This window comes from Catharus ustulatus, chromosome 15, assembly GCF_009819885.2.
Source record: "Catharus ustulatus isolate bCatUst1 chromosome 15, bCatUst1.pri.v2, whole genome shotgun sequence".
Lineage (NCBI taxonomy): Eukaryota > Metazoa > Chordata > Aves > Passeriformes > Turdidae > Catharus > Catharus ustulatus.
Genome location: NC_046235.1, coordinates 8,431,092 through 8,455,642, shown reverse-complemented (window position 1 = coordinate 8,455,642; position 24,551 = coordinate 8,431,092). Strand labels below are relative to the sequence as shown.

The 24,551-nt window shown below is 41.9% G+C and overlaps 1 protein-coding gene across 5 annotated transcripts in view; it reads right to left on the bottom strand.

The window, feature by feature from the left end:
• ACSL6 (acyl-CoA synthetase long chain family member 6) overlaps positions 1 to 24,551 on the bottom strand; it is a 56,838-nt gene that overhangs the window by 3,833 nt on the left and 28,454 nt on the right. For 3 of the 5 annotated variants that reach the window (XM_033073575.2, XM_033073580.2, XM_033073576.2), the window contains exons 3-20: positions 23,413 to 23,527; positions 22,569 to 22,633; positions 22,061 to 22,162; positions 21,840 to 21,939; positions 20,967 to 21,145; positions 20,090 to 20,122; positions 19,073 to 19,124; positions 14,205 to 14,278; positions 11,074 to 11,286; positions 8,439 to 8,573; positions 7,213 to 7,347; positions 4,752 to 4,847; positions 3,875 to 3,947; positions 3,394 to 3,482; positions 2,727 to 2,843; positions 2,334 to 2,477; positions 1,498 to 1,599; positions 457 to 528 (exon numbers count right to left, since the gene is read on the bottom strand). In XM_033073575.2, the coding sequence (XP_032929466.1) occupies positions 457 to 528; positions 1,498 to 1,599; positions 2,334 to 2,477; positions 2,727 to 2,843; positions 3,394 to 3,482; positions 3,875 to 3,947; positions 4,752 to 4,847; positions 7,213 to 7,347; positions 8,439 to 8,573; positions 11,074 to 11,286; positions 14,205 to 14,278; positions 19,073 to 19,124; positions 20,090 to 20,122; positions 20,967 to 21,145; positions 21,840 to 21,939; positions 22,061 to 22,162; positions 22,569 to 22,633; positions 23,413 to 23,527 (1,896 nt within the window). The remainder of the gene's footprint in view (positions 1 to 456; positions 529 to 1,497; positions 1,600 to 2,333; positions 2,478 to 2,726; positions 2,844 to 3,393; positions 3,483 to 3,874; positions 3,948 to 4,751; positions 4,848 to 7,212; positions 7,348 to 8,438; positions 8,574 to 11,073; positions 11,287 to 14,204; positions 14,279 to 19,072; positions 19,125 to 20,089; positions 20,123 to 20,966; positions 21,146 to 21,839; positions 21,940 to 22,060; positions 22,163 to 22,568; positions 22,634 to 23,412; positions 23,528 to 24,551) is intronic. The other 2 variants (XM_033073578.2, XM_033073579.2) reach the window with 2 other exon arrangements.

Below are 24,551 nucleotides of genomic sequence, written 5' to 3'. Positions count from 1 at the left end.
TCTGTTGCAGAAATATTTACACAAACAGGGAAGAACTAGTGCTCAGACTGAAAATAAAGAAACCAGCAGCATTTCAAGGTCAGGTATAAGAGTAGTAATTACTGACCCAATTTCTAACAGAGCTTTCAGTGGCAGAAAAGTCAAGACCTCCTACAGATGTTTATCTTGACTTCTGGTTGTCAGTCTGGAGATTATCCATGTCCCCAATTTAGATTTTGACCTCTGCTCCCACAACTTTCACTAAATTTAATTCAAATTTCAAACATGGGTGCGAAGCAGAATCACAGCAAATACATTTTTCCACAGGAATAAATACAAATTGCCAGCAATAAAGCTCTTTCCAAAAATATCATGTACAGCTGCAACAAAGATCTGTAGTAACATCTTAAATGCTGACAAATCCCTCTTCTATACAGAGAAATTGCCTGTCTGACTACACTGAATGTTTCATTTTACCTGCTCAAAGGAGTGAAGCCCACTCTCCTTCCCTAACCGTACCATGTCTTCCATTATCGCTTGCTGCAGTTCCTGCATTAAAACACAGAAATTCCTCATGAGCTACCATAATCAACCTTACATGCAATTAATGCTTACTGTTCACAAGAAAAAGTGTTTCTGAGTAAAGTTCAAGTGCCTAACAATTTATATATAATTAGCAAAATTCTACTGTAGTATATAAACATTACACTGTAAGTGTGGTGATGTTAAGTGTCTCCTTGGTATGAAAGTTAAGGTTGTATTTTCAAACCAGCTATGTGACATAGCTGTTAAATTTACAGTCCTTCAGCCATCTGCCAGACTTCAATGCAGAATCATTGCCCACACGGATAGTTCAGTGGCATCAGTATTCACTGATGTGATCAAATGCAGTTCCTCAGTATTAGAGAGTATGTGTTTGAGACCTTTTATTGAGTCATAGAATGTCCTGAGCTGGAAAGCACCCACAAAGATCATGGAATCCAACTCCCAGGCCTGCATAGAACAGCCCCAAGAGTCATATCATGTGCCTGAGAGTGTTTTCCAAATGCTCTTTGAGCTCTATGAGACTTGATGGTGTGACCAATCCCCCTGGGAGCCTGTTCCAGTGCCCAGCCACCCTCTCTGGGTAAAAGCTTTTCCTAATACCCAACCTAAACCTCCTCTGACACAACTTCAGGCCCATCCCTCTGATCCTGTTGCTGGTCAGCACAGAGAAGACCAGCAATAAGCTTTATTTAGTTGTCTTATTTAAGAAATCTAAGCAAACATAACCTCTCCTCCTGCTGTACTGTTTTTCTCTGCAAGATGGCCTCTTGGCTCTCCCACACCTCAGCCGGCAGAGGTCGGTTCAACCAGTAAACATATCACTGGATCTAGGTGAACCCTGCTGAATGTTTAGTGAGGAAATAATTATTGTCACTGAAATTGTCATTCCTAGACACAGTATTATGCACACATAATGCTACAGGGGGAAAAAAAAGGAAAAAGAAAAAAAAAGTCTGTATTGCAGAGACAAACCTTATTTTTACAGAGTTCTGCATATGTTCCTTCAAATCCTCTTTTCTTTGCCCAACCTGGCATAACTTCAGAATCAGGCACCACAATTCCCACCAGAAAGGCCTGTAGGTAAAGGAGAGGGAGAGTTGCAGGGGAAAGCTGAACTACATTCCAGTCTATACATTGAAGTGAATACACAAATCAGCTGAATTTCTGCATGTTTACCACTTCTTGTTTAATTATGGAAATAATTTGCTAGCATATCATCATGAAATACATTTTGATGTGTGTGCCTTTTTCTCAGATAAAAAAAAGGTTGTCTGTGACTGTGCATTTACCAGCAGTTTTAATACCCTCAGCTGGGTTTGTGCTCTTCTTGGACATTAATAACTCACATGGCCTTGCAAGTCCCAGGCAAACTCTGATGCTAAGGGAAGGCTCATGCTTGTGAGCCTTGAATGCAGAGGATGAATTGCCATGGTTTCAAAAGCTGTAGGTACAGGTATAAATGTGCAAATTAACAGAACAAGATTGGTGAGAATGGGCAGGCAGTGTAGGGGGCAGCAGTGGCTTTGCCTTTGCCTGGCTTACCAAAAGCATGGTAGCAAAGGACAACATTGGAGACCCAAAGAGTGACACCAAAGCCAACTTATTAAAGACTTGATCTTTAGCCACAGCATTCTCTAAGCTGCTCAGGGTCACACCAGCAGCTCAGTTCCTGCCTGGCTGTCAGCCAGCTCAAAAGCAGGAGGGAGACAATGTGGCGTGATCCACTCACATTTTCCCTTTGTTCATGCCCAGCTCTGTCTTCTAACTACTAAGAGTAAAGTAAGATTTTCTGAAAGCTTGGTTTATACCTGCAGGCTGTCTCCATGGACGTAGATCTGAGCAACAGGGTCACTGCGGATATAGATATTCTCTATCTTCTCTGGTGCAATATATTCTCCCTGAGCAAGTTTAAATATATGCTTTTTCCGATCAATAATTTTAAGGGTCCCATTCTGTTAGGAGAAAGAAATGAGAATTCCCAGAGAAGTTATTTAACCACAGAAACTCAGTCTGTCTCTAACAGAGCTTTCAGTTGCCTTTTGTGCTTTCAAATTCTTCCCTGACATATCAAGCTTATTTTGCCAAATATAAACTTAATCCTTTGTAAAGACAGACCTGCTTGGAGACCTAAATTCAGTCCTTGAAAATTTACATGGGATAATACAAGTGCCGTAAGAACTCTGTGTGTGTCCAGTACGCACAGGTAGCCATTTTCCAATGTCTCCTGTGTGAAGCCAGCCCTCCTGGTCTAGCGCTTCAGCTGTCCTCTCTTCATCTTTCAAGTAACCTTTAAACACATTGGGTCCTTTCACACAGATCTGCAAAACAACCAGGGGTGATGATGAATTATTTTCTTATTCTGCTAAAAATACAAGTTAAGTAGTAACTCACAAAATTTGAAATATTTTAATGGCTGTGCTCCATGAAATTAAAATGGGTTGGGTTATTAAACTATATATGGATTTTTTTCAAGCTAATGGAAATATGAAGTAGAGTTTGCAGAACTGATTTGTTTGAAGATGATTTGCATTCCATGTGCAGTTAAAAAGAAAAAAGCAATTTCAGTATGATTAATTTTTGTGTAGTATAGAAATCACAGCAATGTAGAAATCACAGCAGTGTAGAAATCACAGTAATTCATCTCCTCTTTGCAGAACTAATTAATTCAGTCTTAGCAGTTCAAGGAATCAGGCTGGAAGTACTGCCACAGCTCCTTTTTCATTAATTCTTTGCTGTTTTATTTTCTTTTCCTGATTGCACTATGTAACATGTCAGCAACCATGCATCCTACAAAGGTAAAATAATTCTATAAACTACTTCATACAGTGTTAACTAGTGAGAATTTGATATAAAAATGTGATTTGCTACCTCTCCTTCTCCTTTGGAAGCAAAATAATTCAGTTCTTCCACATCCTTCAATCTGATTAAGTTACAGGGCAAAGGGGCTCCTACATGACCTGGAAATCAAAGTTATCAAGTCACTTGTCATCTCTTCTATAAACAATAATTAGAATTTTATCATTAGTTACTTGCATAGTTGTAGATACACTGGATGTTCTTGCAGGAGCTGTGTCTGTGTGCAGAAATAATTTCCTTAATTAAGGTTTTGCACTATTAAAACTAAATACCAACACCATCTGTGGATATAAAAACTATTCTGAAAAAGCATAGAGTGGTTTGGATTGGAAGGGACCTTAAAATTCCAATCCCTTGCCATGGGCAGGAAGACCTTCCACTAGATCAAGTTTCTCCAAGCCCCATCCAATCTGGCCTTGATGTTACAATCCATTATTTCATAAAGGAATGTGCATTCCTTTTATTTCTTCAAATGCTAGAAGAAAATAATTACCTGATGTCCAGTCACCTGGAGTTGTAAAGGTGCATCCAGCTGTGCATTCTGTTTGGCCATAGCCTTCATAAACCTGATGAAGAGACAGGTATCTTTAAAATATCATAAAGATTTCACTGTTACAAACTGAAATCCCAAGCATTGCTCTCTGTTGCACAGTCCTGTGAGCTGAACCTGCAGCTGCAAGGTGTGGATGCCCATTTGCCACAGGGACACTGTCCCTGGCTTCTACTGTGTACAAAAATCTATTTACATAACTAGGGAAGACCATGGCTCTATAATGTTGAAAATAGAGAGATGAGTTGAGCACTTAGCCGTTGAGTCAGAACATATGCTACACCATGAGAAGAACTTATTAATAGGAAAAAAAGGTATTTTTGTGGGACATTTTGAAAATCCACCCTTTTTTCCCTGACTAATTTTAGCCTCTCAAAGGAGACCTTTCAGTTGCCCTGGGCTTCCAATTACAGAGAAATAATGCAGTGGACATCTCAAGTGGGTTAGGCTGATATCTGAAGATTAGCTCTCTCCATTTATATGTAGTATAAAACTCATGTAATGAAGTTCCCAGCACTTGCACAAACACATTTAATTACAGTTTCTCAGTTTGGTCCTGAGAGGTGGGTGGGATGAGCCTATGGGGTTTTTCTGGGAGATGTCCAGAGTGAAAACATCTCTTGCCTGTTACTGCCATCCCAGGGTTGTTCCCACCCCGCTGAGCTCTGGGTGTACCAGGACTCCATGGCTGCCCCAAGCCCTGCTGTTGGATCCATCCTGGTACAGCTGTCCTGAGGGTCTAACCCATCTTCCTTCTTAAATACCATGTGTACTCTTGCTAGCAGCAGATGAACATCCATGAGCAATCACACAAACCCACCTGGCATCCAAGGGCCGCACGGAGGAAGCCCAGGACAGTTGGGGATGCAGGGGCAGCACCTGTCACTATCATGCGGACACACCCCCCAAGACTTGCCTGTTTGGTAGCAGGAGGAAACAAAAGAAAGCATCAGAAGCTATTGCAGATGGCAAAACCATGAGCTTGCACAAAATGCTCTCTCTACGATAGATATGCAGGATTTCCTGCCCATGGCAAGAGGTCAGAATTAAATAATCTTCAAGGCTCTTCAAACCCAACCATTCTGTGGCCACATGTGAGGTGGCCATGTATGGAAATACGAGCTAGCTCTGAAACTTTCCTGAGGGATAAAACCCCATTCAATGTACAGAGACAGGAGTGCCACGTCCCTGGCAGGACAAGCTGCTCTGTCTGGACTCCTGCAACTGCTGTGCCTGGGCAGGCTACAGACCTGGCTCTGGGAACTGCTGGGAAAAACAGTCTCTTCCCCCATCCATTCTTTCTTGCTTATTTACACCTCATTGGTTTTAATGAATTGCCTCCCAAACCCTCTAAAATAATGTTGTCCCTTTTTTAAGGCATATGACCTTCAAATATTTCTGGAGGGTATTACATAAATTCCTGTGTCCCATTTTACTTCTTTCTACTCCCCCTTCATTTCCTTTTCTTTGTTCTAAAAGTGAAAAAGAAAACCCAGCACAAAAGAAAACAACTGCTGACTGAATCTGCCCGTCTTGCCAGCCCTCTCATCAATATGCACCCTGGTTTGCTCCTGGCTGGGTGAACTCTGCTATCTTTGCACACTGAGGACAACTAATCCACAGACCCCAAGTACAGTCGGTTTCTTTAGTTAAAAATAACGTGGCATGTTGCCAGATAAGTCATCCGATTAAAATAATGAAGTAATTAGAGCCTTCTGAAGTAGTACAGAAAGAAAATGGTTTAAAGCCAATTTAATATCTTTTTTTACTGAGATGTGTGGCAAACAGGGGGCATTCTGATTTTTTTCCTCGTGGTTAAACCATGATTCATGTGTGCATTTTTCTTTACAACCTTATTCTTTTCCTAGGAGGAAAAGTAGGTTTCAATATGCCCAATTGAAACACAACTCTAAATCCAATGCCATTTGTTGAGATTTTGCAGAAAACTTTGGAGCAGCATCTCTTTGATCAGTGACTCCTCTTTTCATGACCACCTTTCTGAATTTCATCCCTAGATACCTTTCCTCCCCTGCAGGGGCACAGCTTCTATCTGAGAGCTGCAAAAAATTTTTGGCACTATTCCATAAAGTAGTGATTTCTTGGTGCTGCTGAAGAGGGATGTGGCAAATGTCATCTTAGCCTGCCTTGTGTTTCTCCATTTCCCTCTGGAAAGTTATCCTTGAGAGAATTGAAATTTTGACGTTATGCTTGGTGTTGCAAAAAAAAAAAATAAAAATTAATATGGCAAAACTTCACAGAGCAACAAACTGCTCACTTCCCTTTTCCTATTCCATTTTCCAGTCTGTTGGTCACTAGTGAATACTGATTGCCCACAGTTCATCATCAGGCTGAAACACTAATCTTAAAGAAATTAGGATTTTAGTTAACAGTTAAAAGAAACTGGGTTTGAGATAGTTACCTGAAACTTAAATAATTGATTGCCTGTCAATTTTTGTTTAGCTGTTCTTGCAATGGGAAAGGATGAAACTAGTAGTTAGGTCCAAAGAACACAAACATTTGCAACCAGGAACTCATTCTTTGCAAAACTGGAGTTGCCCCAAAAGCCATTTGTATTGCCATTAATAGAAAAGGTCAGGAGGAGGAAGACTCACCTTACTTCTTCCTTTTAAGACCCCTCCCCACAAAAACAACCCCAGACTTAATTCAAGAAGCCAACCACGCATGCTTAATAGCTATTCAAGCTAATTGCCATAGGAAGCAGGGGATGGGAGGCGCTGGTATTATGAATATGTATTTGTTTGAACCTTTTGTCAATAAATAAACTCTGTGATCACCTGTAATTTTGCAGTTCGTATTAGGGGGCTACCCCACGCTGCTGCTCAGGGCTGAATAAACACACACTTTCTAACTTTAAATTGTTAGAGAGTCTTTTGTCTGTCACAGTTGAGTATCGGTATTAGACCAATACTCATATTTTGGTAAATCAAGGCAAGTGGACTACACTGACTTTAAGGAATCATAGAATATAATTATTAGGGCTGGAAAAGACCTCTAAGATGATCATCAAGTCCCACCATTAACCCAGCATCAGCACCATATTCACCACTAAAACATAACCTCAAGTGCCACATCCACACCCTTTTTTAACACTTTCAGGGGTGGTAACTCCATCACTGCCCTGGGCAGCCTGTTCCAATGCTTGATAACCCTATCCATGAAGAAATTTTTCCTACTGTCTGAAATTCCTTTGTCAGAAGACCAGTAATTGCTAGAAGAAACAAGAGTTCTTTGACTTCAGACTCACTTCTTGAATCACTTACCTGTATTTTATTAAAGAAAAGTTTATCCCACAAACTGTCATTTCTAATGATGCCGTTTCGAACTTCAGCTTTTTTCCGTCTTGCCGCAAATTCCAGGATCCAGCGCTTGAGGGATGTGTCAGCCTGGCTGAAGATCTGCAGGAGTACAGGATGGCAGACACGGTGTCACAGAGAAGAGAGAGCCTGTCAACACTTGTTCTCCCCATGACACCCACCCAGCCAGGTGGATACAGTTACATTTGCAGCACAGGTAAACAAGGCTACACTGGGGTTTGTTAGTGGAGGAAAAAAAAGGAATAATGTGTTTTGCTTTATTCCCTACTGTACGGATGGTTCCTTTGGGGGAAAAAGACAGGATGGTGGTGCAGGCTTTGACTAGATTGACAGGGCTGCTCTTATTATATCATTTCTGTGATAGAGTTCAGTGAAGTTCATGCAACCTGAGCAATAGTGAATGAGCAATGAACAGGCATCAGTGGTGGCTGATGTGGTGATGGGGGCTGCATTTACCTGAACTTAATCAGGCACCAGCACAAACTCCACCTCAACAAATGAGAAACCTCCAGTGCCTGTCCCCCTGATAAAGCCCTGACCTTTGGGAAAAATTAAATCAGCTAGCTTGTGCTTAAGCTTGTCTTTAGAAGATAAGTCTTCTGAGGAATAAATATTCCCAGCTTGTCACACAGATTTAACATGATGACCAGACGTACCTGTCTTAAATACTTTGCAATACTTTTACCTTAGTTTTAAAGATTTCTAAAACCCAAAGCCACTGCCACATTTACACTGCCTAAATCCTCAAAGACTTTTTGAAATTTCTGATTTCCAGCTGTTGTTGCCACCAGAATGAAAGATTTGAGTTTCAAATCTGATTGAAGAGCACAAAAGGTCCTTGTGCAGTCAGGTTTGACTGATGTTTCTGTGATGAAAAAATCCTCTGTCTCTAGAAACGTCACTGGTAAGTTTAGTGAGAACAGGGTAGGAGGCTAACACAGAGGGATTTCATATTCACACATGATAGCTCTGTCTGGAGTCTGTGTAAGTCATAATACAGACTTACACGCTGAAGGAGCTGCATCCATTACAAAGGGTGAGAATGTGTCTGCAGCAAGGCAGAAATAGTATAATCTGCTTGAGAAATCTCCATGACTAAGGGAATTCTTCCACACAGTAAAGGGACATAAACTCCATGGTTCTAAAAACAGTAAAATCAAAATCCAGCTCACCTTGTCATACATTCTGTTCAACAGCCGTGGCACAACAGGGAAGATGGTTGGCCTCAGTGCCTTCATATCATCAGACAGGAGGCGAATATCTCCTTGGAAGAAGCCAATTCGCCCTCCATGGCAGTATACTACAGACTGATAGGGAGAAAGAGGAACACATGTAATCCCTTTGCTTTCAATTCCCAAAGCAAAGCATTCCTCCCAAGCGCAGAAACACATTTTCTGAATTTCTACTCTCGAATATGGCAAAAACGGGACTTTGGAAATAAAATAAAGTAACAATAAATTTTGCACTGAATAGAAATATCCAGATAGTTCTGGGCATTTTTCACTACAATTCAACATCCGCCAAATTTGCCACTTGTTCAGGAAGAACAAGGAATCAAATTTTTCAGAGGGGATTTCCATTCATCCCCAGCATATGGGGATGGAGAAGTCCCAGTTATGGTCAGAGTCTGGATCAGGACTTTCCTAAAGCCCAGCCCTCCCATGGCAGCTCACAGCATGAGGACCTATCAATACAGAAACGCAAAGTAAGAAACATCATAAAGCATGGAGCAGCAGCCAATTTTTAGATGTTAATACTTTAGTTTTGTTTAAATACAACAATATAAACTACGTTAGCAATACAGTGCTTTATCCTGCATCCCAGAAATAGAAGCCCACTTCATAAAAGGTGCTTGACTAGTATGGAAACTACAAATCCAGAAGCCTTGTACTTGAAAACAAAGCAGGATGTTTTCCTCAGATCAGAATGGAGGTCAATATGCGGAGCGGGGCAGAGGGGCTGCTGGCCATGAGCCAACTGGTAGCTGGTTAGTGGTAACCAGTAACCCTGCCAAGAAGCTATCACAGACTGGGTCAAACTGGCATTTTATCACTGAAGAATATTTGAAGACCAGCACTTCTCCCATGGTTTTACAGTGCATGGAAGAGAAAGCATCCTCAGCAAGTGCCTGTGATGCCAGAGCTGAGTCCAGCCTTCCTGAGTAGACTGAAAACTTCATCTCTTTTGTGGGCTGTTACTAGTCTTCCCCAGATAACTAAATAAATTGAAAATTCCTTAAGAGACATCCACGTCTTTTGTGCTGCTCCTAAAAATCTGCAACACTAACCAAATTGCTCTCACTGCTTTGTCAGGCCGTTAGAGACTGTCTCCATCAACTGAAACCACAGGAATTTTGCACATGTGATGTGAGTTCAGTGAAAATCACACTGCTGAATCTGTGCTTTACACTGCACATGAATTAAAAAAGAAAATGTAACCAATATGCTCATTGGGAATTGAAAATAACTAGAAATTTTTAGCTTTAAAGAATATATCTGTATGATTGTAACTGTAAATTCCAGGAATTAATAATGTTGGCTAAAACTAGGGATACTGATGCAGTGCTTGCTGTTCAGAATGATTTTGAAAATGACTTTTTAGCCCTTTTGAAAAAATCTTTATATTAATAAGCCATTTCAGACAGGAGGATAAACATAGACATCCTTTGGAGGTTGTCCCTTTCAGTACAGCAACATCCTGTGAAATGAAAGCTTTTTCATTGTTTCTAATTTCTTTTTGCCCCCCTTAAGATGAGTTTTGGATAATTATATTCTTGTTTGCCTGTACAGTGCTGGCACACTGACCAATTTACCTTGCAAGTGGAGAAAGGCTGTGCTGTAATTCTCCAAATCTTTCATGGGCTTTTACTTCCAATTTGTAATTGGAGATTTTTAGCAGGGAAAAAATATATTACTTCTGGCACAGATGTTTCTAAGGAGTGGGAGGTTTATATTCAGATGCTTGTCTGACTCAGAAAGTATGCTTTCAGCCTGAAACAGGCCTCCCTGAGAAAGTATAGAGCTGCAAACAGATCCAGATCCAATCTTAATATACTGGATCAATTTTAAGTTTGCAGTTTCTCAGGCTGGGAGACCTGATATGGCTGTCTCACCCGACTTGGCTAAATCACCAACTGCAGCACAAATCATCACCCTTTTTTTTTTCCTGGAAGAGACATGAAGTCAGTTCTGCCATAATTCCCAGGGGACACAGTGAATGCCCATCACATGCTGCCCTGCCAGGAGGGTCATGTGTCTCACACTATGATCTCAGTCTCCTCTTTTTCAGTGTCTGCTAGGGTTTTTTTGTTTGTTTGTTTGTTTGTTTTGTGGGGGGTTTTTTTTGTTGGTTGTTTTTTTGGTGGGTTTCTTTTTTTTTTTGGTGGGGGGGTTTGCAGATCATGTTATTTATGCAATAAAATAATTTTAGAAGATGTGGAAAATGGCATGAAATTATCTTGACTCACATGGCACCTCATCCTAGAGTGCTTTGAAAAGGTATCCCACAAATTGTTCAGTAGCCATGAGATGAATGACCAATGAGTTTGGCTCATTGCTGAAGGGCTATTTTTCAAACTCTGAGGCAGATGTAAGCTGGAGAACTTGGGAAAACTCTCCTGGCCTTGCTCTGGACTCACAGCCATGTCACTGAGACCATGGCTCTGTTGTTATGCGCATGGTACTTCTGGAGTACAAGCCTTTTTAGTGCTACAAGGTATTGCTGGTTATTTAGTAGGTTTTTTTGTTTGTTTGGTTGGTTTTTGTTGGCGTGGAAAAAAGATGATTTCCACTGACACCATGACCTTACCTGTACCATTCTCTCAAACATGTGTGCTAAAGGCAAATAGGAAATGTGTACATCCTCACAAGTAGGAGACCACTGACTCTGGAAGAAAACACAAGGAGCCCCACGAGGCCTCGTCAGTTCAGACCGGTTTCTTACCTGTATAACTCTTTCAAACATGTGAGCCAGAGGCAGGAAGGAGATGAGCACATCGTCCTGTCTCGGAAAGATCACTTTCTGCAGGTGAAGGGCATGGGAGACAGAAAGGAAAGAAACACTGACAGGAAGACAACAAGAAAGTCATAAAATAATAAAAAGAAAAATGGCACCAGAGGAGCAAAAGGGTAAAGATTGTCAAGAGAGGAGGGAGCAGCAGACACAGGGAAGCGTTAAAGCCACAGCATCATGGATCTCAGTTAGCAGGAGGAGTGAAGAGCATGGAGATGTACACACAGGGCAGTGGAGAGGGCTCTCCTTGGCAGAAGGCAGATTGTATCCACACAGCCCATGCTGGGAATGGAGGTTCACCCTGATGGAGAATCCAATTTTTATTCACTGCTTTCTACCAAGAGGTGCCAAGACCCTGATCTGTGCTCTCAACTACGCGCAGACAGCAGGATCCTGGTGCAAACCTGCAGGAACCCCGAGGATCCCAATGCTAACCTGCAGGAGCCTCCTGGACAACAGCAGGGCTCTGCAGGAACAGCACTTTCTCACTTTGCATACAGCCCATTCAAGAATCATGGTGTTTGTTACTAGTCAAACTTAGTGATATTTTTTCTTTTCCTTTGATTAATCATTGATTTGAATCAGATTGTGTTGGAAAACTAATGATTTAATCTTAGGCTTCAAAAAGTAATTACTTCTGTTAGTGTTTTTCATTATTTTAAGTGATTAAAATATGATTTTAAGGGTATTATGACTGTCCCACACATAAGGGAAAGAGAAGGTTGGACAAATTATTTTTTTAAAAAAGTGGTCAAATGCTTGATTTTGCCAAGTTTTTAACTCTATCTTGAAGGCTGGAATAAACAAGAGCCTTACCTAATCCATTCCCCAAAAGACAATAACCTTTCTACCTGCATTGTCTAGGGTACAGCTTGCTTTAATGTTATGGATTAGAAAAACTGAAATTGACTACCCAATAATTTGCATCAAGGCCAGTGGTTAGTGGAAAATGGGTATAAAAATCTATCAGCTCACTGTATTAACAGTTTATACCCACTTGCACCTCCACTGCTCAGAAGGAATCAATAGCCCATGTCCTGGAGGCAGACAGAGGAGTTCATCCCTAAGGGGATATTTTACTGAAGTTTAGATCTGGGCTGGTCAGATTTGGGTATGGCCTCCCAACCATCACCTACCAAAGTCAAACATCATTGACCGTGTGGGTGTTCTCAGCATCCCACTTCATATTGTGTCTCTCAGTATGAATGAAGCCATTAGGGCCTGAAGATCTATTTATACATTATTTCAATTTGGCTTCATTTTCTGAAAGCACAGTAATGCAAAACCTTTAATATTAACCAGGGTTTTTTTTTTCTATTGCTACTGTAAGGGCCCAGACAAAATAATCTGGTTTTAAATCAGACCAAAATTATGCCATTGAATAGCATTTCACAGTTGGCACAGTTGACCAGTTAAACGTAAAAATGAAAACAGCTTCTTGGTACTTGAGAACAACATTATAATAAAGCTCTGGACTCACTTAAAAATATGTTTGGTTTGTGAAAATCACTGAACTAAGCAAAACTGCCACAAGAACTTGTAGACAACAAACCCACAGAACTTCTCATTTTGTTTCTTTAATTTATACTACTTTCAAGTGTTTAACACTTTGCTCTATTTCATTATTGTGGTCAGAGATTACCCAAATCTTGTGGATTAGCTACAGGCATTTACCCTCTGCCAGCAATACTCTGATGACTGAAGATACCAAATTTACAATCTCACCAGATTTGGGTATCAATCTGATACCTTTGAGATTAATCAGGGTCTCACTGCTGTCCACAAACACTAAATCCATTTTTATGGACCAGTCCTGGAAGATGCCAAGTTCCCTAAAGAGCTCTAAATTAGTGCTCTTCCAAAATAAACGTTCCTTCCCTTTGAAGCTCAGGCCTCTCCATGCCTCAGCTTTCATTTGTCCCTCTTGCTGCCACTGAAACCATAGAGAGCTCCATGCTGAGGGGTGGTCATTGCAGCACTGGCATTTTATCCTGCATACTGTGGAGGCACAGTCCTGCAAACATTGGAACATGTGAGTTCAGTTGGATTTCTTACATCACATGTCTGAATTTTTTTACACTAGTGGTCCGGAAATCTCAGAAAATTCAAGGATTAAAGTAATAAGACTGCAGTAATTTCAACATCAACAATAAGACCAGTAAGGGGTATAAGGTAATCAATTGTCCATCTCATGTACATGTAACTACTTTATAGAATTGTCTATTCACTACCAGAAATCAGATTATTTATATTTATTCTATATAAGGTGTATAAAATCCTTACTATGTCATGGTAAACTGATTCTGCTTCCTATATTGTTTCTAAACATGAGTTACCTTTTTGTATGAAACTTACTATAAAGGCACTTGGCCAGCACTATGCTATGATCTATTAGAAATATGTATAACAAAAACTGGAGATACACTGGAATATCAATTAAATCAACCAATAACCATTCTTATAAAAAATCATGTATGTTCTTATATATATATATATATATTTATACACACACACACAGAGACTTTGTATGCAGAGAGGTTTCAAATAAATGACGGCATTTTTGGGCACAATGGGACACAAAGAGCACAAGGGGAGTTTTAACTCCTCTTCAAGCACCTGTTGCAACTGTACAGGGCTTGTGTGCTTTCCTAATTCTTCCAAAAGAGTTAATGAATTGATTTACAAAAGTCAGCATTGTTTCTCAAAAGCCCTAAGTGCCCTACAGAGCCTGGGAGCCAGTGCTGGAAAGAGGATTTAATGCCCTCCAGTTCTGCAGATTCAGCTTTGCTCCATTCCCATGGATTTGGCCCTCTGAGCAGGAAAAATGTCATCTTTTATCTGCAAGAGCATACTTCCAGCCCGTGCAGGGCCACAGCTTAACCCACGTGCTCTGCACATGTCAGTGTTTTCTAGCTCAGGGTAATCACCTCCGTCACTTTCAAAAAGCCTGAAAAATCCGCCACCACGTTTCCATGGGTCAGCATAGCACCTTTGGGATTTCCTGAAAGAAAACAGAGAGGGAGTTTAAAAGATAAGCCAGAAGGTAACTTTCAAAAACGTAACAAAAAACTTCCAATAAACAGCTAAAATATTATGTTCACTTCTTTAATTATAAAACATATGCAATTTTCACCGTCATTACTGTGCACTAATATGCACCAAAAACACTTACTGCAATGCTCAAAACTTAATAAAATGATACTGCAAACAGAAATATTTCTCTTGGAGATTCTGGAAAACAGGTTCCAGCAGAAATAGCCCAACAGCAATTTCTGAGAGTGCTCAGATGGAGCCACTCACTGAGCACAGCCATCAGACTTGGCTGGCTGTTCCAGTCTCTCCTGGGAGGATTTATTTCATCCAGATTTTGAATGATCTTGAACACTGTTTAAAAGCTGTAATAAGTCTGTTTTACTTAGCCAGTACTCTGGATAACATGAAAGATGCAGAGAGCAGTGCAGGTAAAAATTAGGATACAAGGAGACCCTTTGAGACTGCAATTAAGGGAAGTCATGAATAGTATCAGTAGCAGAGGCGTCTTGAAGACAGCCCTAAATCATTAGGCAGCCAGCAAAGCCCCTGTGTTGCGTTCCAGAGCTGGGCACATGCTCCGGCAGCATTTCATCCACCACCAGCAGGCACCTCAGCACCATCAATATTGCTTTTTCACAGTACTTTTTCAGTTGACCATGGTACACCTCTTGCATTTCATATCTGTTTGGACACCAAAACACAGTGTTGTTAAGCAGAAAATACACGGGCTGGAACCTCCACGTTCATAAAAAAGTGGCACGGAGGGCTCTGCACATCCTCCTGTCATGGCACTGTCCCTTTTCATCACCCTCCAAGGTTTTACTTGTGAAAAGAAGGTGTAGCTCATCTCAAATAAAGATTATGAGGCCAGCCTTTTTCTCTCCAACATGTTTTTAAGCAGATTGTTTTCATTTGATCACACCACTGCCACGTAGTTTCTGCTTCTTGCGAAGGCAGATCAGAGGAGCTTTACCTGCAGGTGCCCCCATGTGTCCCCAGTACAGTGGGCAAAAGCAGCCTGGCAAAGCTCCTGCCCTTAATGTAACAAAATCATTTTGCCCTCCTAAGATTAGGAAGAGACTGTGGTGTTTTGTGAGTATGTTTCAGCACAGGAAAGTATGTTTAATCCTCTCATTTCAGAACAGTTTGAGGTCTGTGTTGCTAGCAGCCCTCCAGCGTGGGTATGGGCACACTCAGTGCTGAGCCCTTTGCCTTGCCAGCACCACCACCATCACTGCTACTCAACCTCCCAAATAATTAAAGGCAGGCACAAACAGCAATTGTTGCATACATTTATTGCAATAGAGCAGGATATTTTTAACACAATATATTATATTGAAAATCCCTATTTGCTGTTCCAAGTGCCTTGAGTAATTCAGTCCCAAACACTTGCAGATGAACATGGTCTCATCCAAAGCTCAGAGGTGAAGCTGACAGCTTTGCCAGCCTCAGCTTCTCCCATCCTAACATGTTGAAGCAGCAGGTTCACAGGTACCAAATCAGCCTGGCAGGTTATTTTCACAGCTGGGTACACACATGGATCCAGGCTCCAAGAAGAGTCCATGAGCAAATGTCAGTTGTACATACACACCACGACTCAAAAATCACTTGTGTTATTGAGTTGTGTCCAGCCAAACACATGTGCTCCACTCCTGCAGTTCTAGAAGCCCCGGTGCTCCTGCAGCATCACACAGCTCAGGCACCAGCAGAGAGGATGTGCTCAGTACTGGTTTGGAAACTCAAAACAGTTTCCCCTGGCATGTATGTGGTCCCTGCACCTTGACAAAATTCTTCAGACATTTTTTTTAGGATTTCAAGTGTTCAGTGCCAGGCTGGGTGGGGCTTGGAGCAAACCAGTCTGGGTGGAAGTGTCCCTTGCTATAGCTGGAAATTGGAATTAGATCTACATTAAAGGTCTATTCCAAGATGAACTACTCCATGAGTCTATGAGATTTCTCAGATGTTTGACTCCCTTACTCACTCCACCTCTGACTTGAATGCAGATTCATTATCTCTGCCATGCCTGGAAACAGTGTTAACATCCTGATTCCTTCCTCTGCATCCCTCTTGCACAGGCTCAACAACCTGAACAGGCTGCAATAATAATGGTGTCTGAACAGTGCAGCAGTGTTGGAGCCAGGAGAGCCTCCATCAGGAGGAATCTAGAACAAACCATGCTGTTATGGGACAGTTGCAGCTTTTTTGAGTTGGGGGACTCCTGTAAACTTTGACCTTCCTTAGTAGTTCTAAGAGTTAACCTAGCAAAATTGGTGCCTCTTTCTATGAGCCCTTTCCCAGAATTACCACTTTGAGAAGAAGAAGGTTGGCACGGATGCTACTTTTCTATTTAAAAAATCAATTCCATTTCTGTAACGCTGTTCTTGTTTGAATTTCCTGACAAAGACAAACCCAGTGAATGTCCTGATATAGAATGGATACCTTGCAATCCATTAATAGCCCAGGAATGCCAATTCCTCCTTATCTTGGTGCCAGGCTTGTTTGACAGCTCTTATAAACAATAGTAGAACCTTTAAAAGAAGAACATTTTCCACAATGCCAAATGGGTCTTTCAAGTGCTCCAGTACTAATCTCAAGGTGTGATCCATCAGTGTTCTGGCATGCAAGCACTTTCCTCCCCTGGGGAGCTCTGGCAAAAAGAAGCATGCACTGCCAGACTGGGAGAAACCACTGGGAAGCAACTTTCATCCTCCTGGTTACCAGTGGATCCTTCAAAGAATGACAGTTGATTTCCCTGGAGTAGCCCACATGAAAAATTGTATCCTGACAATTTGGGGATATCTATGTGCCTTTGGCCCATTTCCAAGTGCTCATGGCTTCTTGGCACAACCATGGAAGTTGGTCTTGTCATCCAAGATCAGCAATCTCAGCCTCTCTTTTCTCCTTGGGGAGGCATTGGGACATCTGGTCATATCAAAGAAAAGCAAGTGTTAAGGTCTGCTCCTGGAGAATTCTTTCCAATTTTACAATTTTCAGGTGACAAATTCTACAGCAGAGATATTTTTCCCACCATACAAAAATATTTACAGACCTTTGGAATTGGAAAAGCCCTAGAGAACATATCCTTTGGAAGTAAATTCTCAATTTAGTCACTAAAAATGACATGGACTGTATATAAAACTCTTGCATCAAAGCACAATGTAGAAAACAGACCAGAGTGCTGATGCAACCTCTGGAAAAGGAAGAGAGTGATGTGCAAAGTCCTGCAGTAGCAGAGGATGGGCTCATGCATCACAAAGTGTTGTTATGAGAGGGTTCAGTTTTCCCATTTCTGTAACTCTGGGTGTTTCTAAGAAAAGCACAAAATCAGACACTGGCCCATGATTGCATCTGGAAATTAAAAAAAATACCAAAATAAACAAACAAACAAACAAAAAAAAAACACCCAAAGGAAACCTTCTCTATGCAGGATTTCTTATTTAGATATAAAAATATTAGCAATAACGTGACTTGAAAAAATAGTTACTCTGCACTTGAACATCTGCATAAACACACTGTGCCCTGCTGTATCCACAGCATGGCTCCTTCAGTTTCCTACTGCTCCCATTTGTGCCTGGCCACTTTGTACTCAGTCTCTACATGGCTGTGATGTTCACATCCAGCACTGAATTCTTTCTTTCCCATTTAGGAATTCCTTGTGTTAGAACAGAGCAGAGTCACAGCCTTCTTTCCCTCAGTACTCTGCCCTGGGCAGCCTGAAGTGCTGATCTCAAAACTAAGGACCATGCACGATGGTAAAATACCCAAACCCTTTTAATTCATCTTGAGTTTGTACTTGAAGCAGTTGCCTACCTGGTCTGAAGCACAAATCTTTTCTAGGAGGTGGAGGATGAAGGTGTTCCCTCATGCTCAGCCTGACCCGCCATCTGAGAAGCACCAGCAGCTCCCAGCATCTTCTGCTGAGACCAAACTGAGAATGCTTTGGCATAGGACCAAGCATTAGGCAATCCCAAGAGTGCAGGTGGATCTGGAAGAGCTGCTCCAGCAATCCCTAGAGCACGATCCTTCTCCACAGGTGAGTGTAAAACTGGTTTCCCAAGCAGTGATGCCTTGTGCATCTGCCCATACAGCTTTCAGGGAGATGTTACAGAGGCTGAGTTCTCAAGAGTAGGAAATTCTGGCAAGCTGATGAAGACCACAGTCTGGAGAGAGGAGAAAGCACTGCCTCTGCTAAGAGCAGGCAGGAAAATGATGCTGCTCCTCTTTCCAAGAAAAAGAGGCCAGCAGCACACAAGTACTAGCACCATGGGCTGCCCAGGCTTGTCTTGAACCTCCCTAGCACTTGGTGTCATGAGCAACACACAAGAAAAGACAAAGGTAGCAAGGACCTTGGTGAGGCTGGAGACATCAATGTGCTCAGGATACAGAGAATGGAAAGCTGTGGAACCACATTTCAGGGTTTGGGGTTTTTTTAAAGAAAACATTTGCAGAAGATAAATATCAATCAACCAAGTGTTTCACAACTACACAGCAAAAGGGGAACCAGACACACGGGTGGATTTTCAGACAACTGGAAAATCATACTGGCAAAGTGTATGTCAGAGAATTAAATTGAAAAATAAATATACTGTTATTTTTTTGCAATCTACAGAAGTATATAAAGCTATATATTCTTAAATATTAAAAATTCCTAGAAATATCATTGCCATATCAGTATAACAGCAAGTTTGCATGTATTGAGGTAGGATTAATAATTAATTTCATAATATATTCTAACATTTCAAGATTAAAATGCCTCTTTTACCTGTAGTGCCACTAGTAAAACAGACAATTGAAAGATCTTCTGGTCGAGGAGGCTAGAAATACAAAAGGAAATTAAGAAAATCACATCAGTCAAATGCAGACATGTCAGTGGTAGACATGTTGACATTGTAGAAACCTAAAGATCAAACCAATTATGTTTTTGCTCTGACATAAAAAGCTATAATTCCCTGCAGCATATATAACCAGTTTTTCTTCAGTTGATGCAGACTCTATTCCTTCCTTTATGCTGTGCTCCAGCTGCACTAAGGGCATGGTTTAGTGTTTGTCTTATAGTTAGTATTTTCCAAGCTACCACCTGTATCTGTAGACATGTGGGACAACTTGAGATAATTCATCAATTTCTAGATCAATTCTGGAAAGAACTCCACAATAGGGGACAAGATTCCAAAGCTGTTGATTGTTCCAATTCCAGCAGCATCTCTGTATTCTCAGCACCACTCCATACGTGCACTATTTTGGGTCATGAATGACTAAATAAACAGCTTGAATATCAGAAGCTGCTTTTGAGTGTACGAATATGAGCAGCCAGTGAAAAATATCAAAGTAATTTTTCCAAAATATCCCATATAAATACTACCAAGTAGTGTTTCTGAACTATAGGAGCCCCAGCAGAAAGTGAAGGGTACAGTGACATTCTCCCAGTGCCACCAGGGTAAGGTAGTGGAATTAGGGTAGTTTAACAATTGCATATAATTACTGTCCCATTAACATGTTCATAGCAGGATGAGTTATCTCAATCAAGTGTGTCAGGTAGAGCGAATAAAACAAATACTGCACACTGTTCCCTGTGGGGGTGGTGAAACCCTGGCACAGGCTGCCCAGAGAAGCTATGGCTGTTCTATCCCTGAGAATGTTCAGTGCCAGAGTGGACAAGACCTGGAGCAACTAAGCACCCATGGAAAGTGTCCCTGCCCATGAAAGGGGGTTGGAACAAGATGAGCTTTAAGATCCCTTGTGCTGCAGTTGTAAGTGGGAAAAGCAACATGCCAACACTCACCACAGGCACATGTCGACTCTCACAGCCACAGTCCTGGAAGAGATTAAAGTAACAAAAGTGATTTCCACTTTAATTCCTGCAGTGTAACCCACTTGCTAATAATTTGCAAACCACTAAGGGAGAGTGAGCTAAAGGAGACAAATTCCTAGCTGGCACTGTGGCAATTTTCATTATCCTGAGTTTTTGCCCAAACTGCAGCGCCTTCCTTGGATTTCAAGTAGTGTTTGGGTTGGTTGAGCTGCATTCAGTGTGTTTCAAACAAGTGTGAGGCTGTAGGATTACATGTAGTGTAGAGGAGGGGCTGTAGTGATGTAGACTCCCCAGGCAGGTGCAAAGGAGGGCTGCTTTATTGCAAAAACTAGGCCTTTTAAAGCAGTTAGCCCATCAGTAGTTATATAGTTTTAAAGCATAACAAACATAATTCAACCAACCACCATACGCCATGATGTGATCATGCAAGTTATTTGTTTTCCTACCTTGACTTCTAATTCAGCTGAGTCTCTTTCCCACAGTCCTTTTCTACTTAGCCAAAGTAACAGGTCTGAGCCTTGATTTTACAAGGTCTTCCTTTTGTAAAGTTTTGCTTATCAGTAACATTGTAGGAGGACAGTGTCTCAAATAAAAACCCCTTTCCCATGCTTAAATAGCAGCTGATAGCATATTTGAGGATAAAGAATTGAAATGTTGGCTCTGCTATCAACAAAGAATAACACCAAGAGGCAAGTGCCCCAAGCATCAATATTGTCAGTGACAAGCTGCTCTTTTGTGTTCACCAGACACTGAACCTGGCACAAAATTCACAAGGTCCTGTACATTGTAGGGGTTTTTTAACAGATATTACAAAAAAACAGTAAAAGGAGAGGGAGAGCAAACTCACCTCCACCTCCTGCATGGTCTGGATGCAAACCCCACAGCGCTTCCCTCTCTCTGTCAACTCCTTCTCAAATGGGTCCATCAGGATGATAGATTTCAGCCCTGGTGTTTCTCTCCTCTCCACATGGTCAAGGAGTATCCTGGCTTTTTCAGGCTTGTCACAAATGACCGTGGAAATGTCAGCTGCAAGAAAAACAGCCAAACAAGATGTTTGCAGCAAATCTTTTTAAATGCAAGACTGGCTCATAGCCAACACTATATCAGTTCTGATAGTCACTCCAGGCTACATCAGAAATCCCAGCATACACATGCTTCTCTTGAAAAATGAGGAAAAAACACTATCTTAGCTACCCTAAATCAATGCCAAAGCTGTAGCTGACATTTACGATTATTCTGGGATTCAGTTCAAAATATTAAAATTGGTCCCCACACAGATAAAAAAATCTAGGAGGCAAAAGATCAAGCAGCACAGGAGTGGGTGGCCATAGAGTAATTCCCACATCCAGAGCAGCCTTTATCCATGGCTATGCACAACTGGGCATATGGAAAATGCAACAGAGGCAGCACAGGGACACGTGGCTCCTCAGGAACCTCTCTAAGTGAATTTAAGACACTCAACAAATATAATCACAATGCCCCATCCCTGAAAGTGTTCATGGCCAGGTAGGATGAGGCTTAGAGCAACCTAATGAAATGTCTAATGAAATGGTCTAATGAAATGTGTCCCTGCCAATGAGAGGAGTTGGAACCAGATGAGCTTTAATGTCCCTTCCAAACCAAACCATTCTAGGATTCTACAATCATCTGTCTTTTAGAAGCAGAAAATGAACCATTCTGAGCAACAAAACTGAGAAAATGGCATCAGTTTCAATTTTACCTGTGTTGACAATGTACCGAATGGCTCCAGGACCTAAGGTGTCATACAGGGGAACCACCACCATGGAATAGGTGTAGCAAGCCAGCTCAGAGATGATCCACTGCAGAAGAATATGGAAGAACAAAGGTGAGAAGGGTCCAGGAGAGTAGATATAACTTGAGAACAAGTTGACAGGTCAGGAACAATATTAATACAATATCAAGTTGGACATGAAATCTCACCTCTGGACGGTTTTGAGCGAAGACGCCAATGAACTGCTTTGTGGATGGCTTGCAGCCCTGATGCAAAAGGCCTGAACCCAGAGCTTCTGCTCTTTCAGCCACCTGGAATTTGGAGAGGGAAAAATACATTTAAAAAAAGAAGAATATAAACAACACCAAATTAAGCAAATACTTACAGGGAAGCTCTCAAATTATTGTATTTCCTACCTAAAAGTCCAATTTTTATGTTATCATGAACCATCATTAGCAGGCTAGCAGTTGATGAGGTCAGTGATGCTCCATGGCTCCATAGTGCCTCAGTTCTGCTTTCAGGAGTGGACTCATGGCATGGAGCCAGTCCCTGAAAGCTGACACATCCATGTAATACCTGGATGTGCCTGGGTGGGGACACCAGGAAGCATCACACAGTGCATGAGTAACCTCCTGGTCTAACGTGCAGGCACTCCAACGCCCCTTCTTGTGCTGGGCAGGGGAAGAGGATGCACAGTGAGTGGCACCTCAAGCTCACCTCTTTGTAGGACAGCCACTGGTAGGGCTGATTGGGCTTCCTGAACCCAAGGCAGGGGCCATTCTCTGAAAGACACAAGCAGAGATAATGAGTTAGGGAGGGGCAGTGCCAGGAACTAACACATGGGGTCCACGATGTGGGAGAGCCCTCCAGGAGTAAATCCAGTTATTGGGTTGGTTCTCACAGCAACCTCCAGCAAATTGCACACACAAGTGCATCTGATGGGAGACGAGCTGCTGGGATCCCCCAAAAAGGCTTCAGTCCTCCCACTGACAGCAACAGCTTGCTCCAAACAATCTCATTAAATGACAGTTTTCCAAAGGTCACATGAGCATTAGTGTCTGATAAGGGCACTCATCCCAAACATCAGTTCCTACTGCTTGCACTGCCTTTTAATTTAAAAAGGTGAAAACTACTAAATTTAGCCCAGCCTACTCTGGAGGAAGGTAAAACAACATGCAGCAGTGCGTGACCAGATGGAAATTCGAAAAGTTTGAATGACCTGCTAATGGTATCTACTTGCAGAAATCCATTTCTCCATACACCTACCAAGTCCTTCATTCACCCATCTTGTGGGGCGGAAAATGTGCAGTTCCACTGGGGTTTTTCATGGCCCCAGAAATAGTAATCTGACTGTCACATTGGTGCATCCAACAAGGCAGAACACCATAAACAGCAGACACAGAAATAGTTACGATAGAGCAGGGAAGAGTCATCATGGATTTTTGGAGTGGGAAGTGATGTCTCTCAACTGTGAGAGTTTTGTGACCATACCATTGACCATGGCCTGGTCCCCACCTCTCCCAACTTCTGCTCCAAGGCCTCCTCATCCCTGTGCTCTCACCAGAGATGCTGAATCCCCTCCTGAAGACCTCATACATGGTTCTGGCATCATCATAGTAGTGCGTCAGCAGCTGTGGGCTGTCCCCAATCACCGAGCGGCGTGCCCCAGCCAGGCCCTGTGTGAGATGAGGCGACACAACATGACACAGACATCAGCACTGCTCAAGGGCTGGGAGAGAGGAAGAACCCCACCATAAAGCAGCACACTTCCCAAATGCCAGCAAGACCTTTGAGACCAGCACCTCCCCCAAGACCTAAAGGGATGTGAGAAGGGGGACATTGACCTGATCTCAGCATCTCAGGGACACGGAGAGCCCTCTGGTCACAGTGGAACACTTGACCCAGCTCATTGTCACTGAGATCGTTGATATTTCCCTAGGGAATTTAATAAGGAATTATGGATCTGAAAGTAATGGAGTGGGGATGTGCTGGGGATGCAAGTGTTCTGGGCTCCACAGGACTCCAGGACTAGCACCATGAGAACCTCCACAAGGACATCCAGGCCAACACGAAGGACAGACTAAAGCAGAGGCCAGCCCCCGGTGCCATGAGCTTGGCAGAGGTGTTTCAGGAGTGGGCAGCCAGGGTGAGAATGATCAAACCAGGACTGCACTGGGAGCACTAACCACAGGGAAAAAACAGCTTGAAAATTTAAATTCCTCCCTCTCTTTAAAAAAGCTGGAATTAAAGACAATGATGTCTTGGAGGGAACATCATAAAAGGCTTTAAAAATTCTCATCCCATTTTCAGATATTAAAATAAGCTGAGACAATACTCAGAAATATTTCTGTTCTTTAAAACAGAGCTGCATCATTAAAGCCTTTTGCAAGCACAACAATTAGTAACTCCTCACACTCTAAGTATGGATTCAGGTTTACTTTTTCTTACTATTACCAAGTTGGCAGCACCAAATTCAGCAATGGGCACACATGAAGAATGCCAGGTGATCTGGTCTCAAGAGTTGTTGCCTTTCAGTTGTTTCTCCCATGCAATGGCAGAACTTCTAATTTTTGGCCATGGATGGTTAAAGCAAAGCTAAGACCAAAATTTTACTGAAAATCTAAGAGAATAACATGCTGTAGTCTAGTTTCTTTCATTTACAGAAAAAGGTGAATTAAGGGGTGAAGTGACCCCTGGCAC